Below are 5,221 nucleotides of genomic sequence, written 5' to 3'. Positions count from 1 at the left end.
TTTTATATAGATATTTTCTTTATTTTTTCGCTTTTTTTACATAAATTCTCTTGATGACTATCAATTTAAGCTTCAAAAACCCTTTCAATTCCTGAATTTTGAAGCATTTAGACCACATTTTTTCATTTCCACTGCAATGCTGAAGAGGTAGTCGTAGCATTCAGTCCTGAAAATATAATTTGAAAGAAAAAACACCAAAAATAGAGAGCTACACATTGGAAAGGTAGAAAATTTTTTGTCATTAATTAATTTTGGTCAGTGTAATGTTAAATTTTAATGACGAAAATACTAAAATCTTTTGTAAAAAGATTTTGGAAGGGTCGTATTTTAGCAGAAAATTGGAAATTTGAAGTTTCGTTTTCTTGTCATAGGGTAGGTGTGCCAAATTCCGGCCAGCTTGCAATTTCGGCCATTTTTTTTGTTCCTCGAATTTCCATAAATTTTTAGATTTTACATTCTCTAGAGATTATACAATGCAAAAGAATAACAAAAAATGTAGCTTCGACAAACGAGATGACATGAAAAAGATATTGCAAGAATTCCTGAAGGGCAAGGAACTATGAGAATGAAGGTGGCCGAAATAGGGCACCAAAGCTCTGTCTATATTTTTATTCATTTTAAAATGTATTAAGAATGATTTTAGAGTAAATAAAGACGGTAAACTCTTTACAAGTTTCCAAGCAACACTCTTTCAGAAGAAAGAATAAAAAAATCAATTTGTATTTAAAATATTACACTTTAAACTGAAGACTTTGACGCTTGCCGGAATTTAGGATTTTTTTTATAAAATATTTTTTTTATAAAAAAATATTTTTATATAGGGTAAGTGTGCCAAATTTCGGCATAGTTGCATGCAAGCGTCAAAATCTCAAGTTTAAACTGTAATATTTTAAATACAAATTGATTTTTTTTATTCTTTCTTCTGAAAAAGTGTTGCTTGGAACCTTGTAAAGAGTTTATCGTCTTTATTTACTCTAAAATCATTTTTAATACATTTTAAAATGAATAAAAATATAGACATAGTTTTGGTGCCCTATTTCGGCCACCTTCATTCTCATAGTTCTCACCTTCATTCGAGAATTCTTCCAATATCTTTTTCACGTTATCTCGTTTGTCGAATCTACATTTTTTGTTATTCTTTTGCATTGTATAATCTCTAGAGTACGTAAAATCTAAAAGTTCATGGAAATTCGAGGAAGAAAAAAGGTGGCCGAAATTGCAAGCTGGCCGGAATTTGGCACACTTACCCTATAATTTATATAAAATGTCAAACTTCTTCCTGGAAATTTAAGTAATAATCCTCATAAAACATCAAATCATGTTTTTCTTTAATTTTTTTTTTCTTATTTATTTATTTATTATTATCATTTGACTAGTATTAGTAAATATATTGTGAATTATTTAAAAATATACCTATAAAATAAAAATTACTATTATTTATTTATTTATTTAATTCATGTCCCTGTACATAACTAATACATTATGGGGCTGTAGGGGGAGGCTTTGAACTTTCGCACACAAAAATGATGTTCAAGTTCAGTGATTTTTTCTAACTACCATGCAAACCGTATGGATTCTCCAACTATGCCAAAAAAATGTCTTACTTATAAGGTTCATAATCCCACTAAACAAAATCCCAGGAAATCATTAGATTTTCCTCCAGAGGAAAATGAAAATTTAATGGCGATTTGTCCGATAGATGAATCAAGTTTCTATTATCGCACACGATTCACGTCATCATTGAACACCCCATTTTCACCGTAAATTTTGCACCGGACACTAAAAGTTGCACATCATTGTTTAAAGGGAACTCTAATCTACTTGATTAAACCATTTTTATAAGAAATAAAACATTTTAATATCACTTTTTTGGAACTTTTCTGAGAGATGTTTTATTGACATTAAAAACCATTTTTTTGCTTGATTCTACGAGAATTTCACTCCGGAAACGGTTAAATCTGATGAATACTTTCTTGAAAAGTCCAAATATCACTAAATTTACACGAATCAATAAGTTTTTAAAGCTAAAAATTGACTAAAACTCTGCAAGCGAGAAGACCACACAAGATTCCACCATTCCTCCACGAAGCCGGATATGCACAAAAACATTTGAATGCGCATCATTGAAGATTTCTCTGTTCCTGCAGCTGCAGGAATCGGGATTTAGCACAGATATTGAGCTTCAGCAGGTGAACAAGCTAAAATTTTCACAAAACAGCTTCTCACGGACAATTTCTTTTCTTTGTCATGCAAAACAACACAATAGTGAGGTTATGTCAAAGATTGTCAAAAACCAGTTGTAAACTGTATGAGCTTATTGCAGATGTGATTCTTTCATTGCACATTCAGTTTGTGCAAGCTTGAAAAATATTTTTATATCAAAGAAATGCAAAATTGCTTAATAATTACTCAACTGCAGCCTATTTGAGTCAAATTACTTCTTGTTTATCAACTTTACGATTTTTAAGTTTTCCTTTTTAGTGGTGGATCAAATCGGTAGATTACAATAGATGTGAATATGAGGGATCGCATCTAAAATGAAGTTTCTTGGAAAATGTCTGAAAGAAGCAGTCTTCTATGTGCGATCGATGAATTTGAGTCAAGTTTGTGAATTTTGTTCCACCCACAAAAAGTGCCTGTTCAGCCTAAAAGATTTTTACATAAATCTGATTCCTAATAACCCCTCTACCCTCTGTGATAGTAGTTTTTCAGAAAAGTGATATTAATTCTGCACAATCGTATGAAATATTGCACAGCAAAATTACAGTTTTGGACCTGTTTTTATTTTTTGCTTCCTGAAACTAGGAAAAAAGGATTAGACTCTCAATTTTTTCAGGAAGGGTGGGATTTAACGTTAGCTATTACAATATATAGCCATATGTGAGATTCATAAAGGAATATGGGAGAAATATGAAGTGTCTGAAGGTAGCGTATGTGCGAACGATCAAAGCCTCCCCCTACATTTTTAATTCTTTTTATTCATTATTTATTTTATTATTTATTTATTATTTTATTATTTATTTTAAAAAAGTTTCTCAACTTATTAAAAAATGTCTACGGTATTCCTCGATTCCCGTAGATTTTTGATACCCTTTGAAATTTTTAAATATATTTTAAAGTTTATTAACAGAAAAAAGAATATTTTTTAATTATTACCTGACAAAATGCAAATATTAAGGATAATAATGAATAAAAACATAAATAATTAAATTAATAATTAAAATATTGGTTTATTGATTGAGATTATTATGTGTTATCAATCAATACCTATCAATCAGAGTGTTAATTTTAGAATCACGAAAATTGCTAACAATTTTGATATTACCAAGATTTAATTTATGAGCAAACTCAGCATATTTTATCATTCCTGGAAGAATTTTCTATCAATGAACAATTTTCGATGTACTTTCGAAAAATGTTCGGAGCGCCAGGAGCTTTCGGAACAAAAAATGGGAATTCCTCAAAAATTACCAAAAAAAAATGGTCATACCCGAGACACGAAGTGTAAAAAAATGGTTATCGCTCAGTTGCCGCTGTCTCGGCTATTTACACTTACCCCAGCTCTGTGGGCGCTCAGGTGGTTATATCCAAATTTGAATGATTTTTTTTTAAATTTTAATGAGTTTTTACCATTTTATAATTATCTTACTTAATTAATTATACTGATTTTTTAATGTATTTAATCTAAAAAAAATATCAAGAACGTAAAATAACTTACATTGTCTTTGCTTTTTGCCACGTGTCTCCCCACACATAAATTCCATGACGACGTACAAGGACAGCATGGGTACCAGGGTACTCCTTCATGGCCTCAAATAGGGATTCCTCAAGGTCCTTCTCAAAGCATGTATTTTCAATAATTGGCACCACGAGTTCTTCATCATAGCGAAGATACCGCTTTAATTTCGCATCATACACTCCCTTTATCATCTCTAAATGACTGCACCGAAATTCAGGACCTTCCCAGAGAAGGGTAGCCATTACGGCATTTGGGGAATGAGTATGGATCACTGCTCCAGCATGACGATGCTTGTAGGCCAGCATAAAAAGTGGTGTACACTGGCTCTTGGTCAATCTGAATAGGAGATTATTAATTAATCTAATAAAATCGACGATGAAAAATACCATTTTTAAAACTTACTTTTTATAATCTGGCGGAAGTTGTAGGTCTTCTCCATCGATATTTTGAATAAACAAATCCTCTGGCTGTATGCGCTCCTTTTGTACTCCCGAAGGGGCAATGTAAATTTCATCGCTGTAAGCCAAATTAAAATTATTCACAATTCATACAACTTATAAAGAATTCTTAAAATACTCGAGCTTAATGCTTATTCCACCTCCAGTTCCAGTTACCCAACCTAAATTGTAGAATTGCTTGCAGAGCTCAGGAATCAATTTTCGAGGATGCTCCTGGGAAACCAATTAGGACAATGCTTAACTAAAAATCAATATTCATTGAGAGAGAATTTCAAATTTCTTACCTCAGATAAATCCTGGTACATCATGGTTTACAGAAAAAAAGTAAATAAATTATTAGAATGTTGTTTTATTGCGTTCTGCTTTGTAGCTGAGACTAATCAAAAGAAATAGGAAATACAGCGAGAAACCGCAAGCACCACACTTTGCTCAGAGATAAACGAAGCGACTGAACAAGCTTTTTGGAGACAACAATCTATCAAGTCAAGAATCTTGAGGTGCTTTAATTATATGCTATTTTTAGAAAATATTCATATACCATCCTATATTCACAAAATTGATTTTTTACAGAACCAAATAGCTAAAGGATTCCCCCTTAAATCTAGGTCAAAGTGTCCTATAAAATTTTCATTGAGCTACTTATGATAATTAATTTAATTTATTTCATAAGAGGCAGCACATGGACTATGAACTGAGAAGTATGAGTGACAAACAAGCTTCCAAATTATCAAGGTAAAGTGACGAAATCTTAAAATTTCTACAGATATCTTAATTAAAAAAGATTATTAAATAACAGACCTACCTCATAAAGACCTCTCATTTTGTTGCAAATGTGCACTTTTCACTAAAAAACACACCGAAGATAAACGATAATAAAATATAAACAACTCCTCTCTTATCATACAAAAACAAATTATGTATGTCACACTGACATTAATTCCCCTAACCCGACTGTACATTCAACTGTTCTCAAAATTTATTGAAAAAGTCAGGCAGTCAGGCTCTTTATCTTTCGTCTCTTTTG

General features: G+C 31.4%; 1 protein-coding gene across 1 annotated transcript; it reads right to left on the bottom strand.

Annotated features, from left to right (window-relative positions):
* On the bottom strand, positions 1-5,126 carry LOC129807980 (probable methylthioribulose-1-phosphate dehydratase). The gene is made up of 6 exons (XM_055857609.1): positions 5,000-5,126; positions 4,482-4,493; positions 4,316-4,410; positions 4,142-4,255; positions 3,719-4,075; positions 1-166 (listed from the first exon to the last, which is right to left on the bottom strand). The coding sequence occupies exons 1-6, from the start codon at positions 5,015-5,017 to the stop codon at positions 85-87; spliced, it is 678 nt and encodes a 225-aa protein (XP_055713584.1). The 5' UTR covers positions 5,018-5,126; the 3' UTR covers positions 1-84.
* Between the last annotated feature and the right edge of the window lie 95 nt (positions 5,127-5,221).

Source organism: Phlebotomus papatasi, chromosome 3 (assembly GCF_024763615.1).
Source record: "Phlebotomus papatasi isolate M1 chromosome 3, Ppap_2.1, whole genome shotgun sequence".
Classification (NCBI taxonomy): domain Eukaryota; kingdom Metazoa; phylum Arthropoda; class Insecta; order Diptera; family Psychodidae; genus Phlebotomus; species Phlebotomus papatasi.
The sequence above is the reverse complement of the archived record's forward strand: the minus strand, read 5'-3'. Positions and strand labels throughout refer to the sequence as shown.

Coding starts and splice junctions, on each gene's coding strand:
- LOC129807980 (XM_055857609.1), bottom strand. Junction 4,256..4,315: donor GGAATAAGCATTAAGCTCGA/GTATTTTAAGAA, acceptor TTTGGCTTACAG/CGATGAAATTTACATTGCCC. Junction 4,076..4,141: donor CTTCCGCCAGATTATAAAAA/GTAAGTTTTAAA, acceptor TCTCCTATTCAG/ATTGACCAAGAGCCAGTGTA.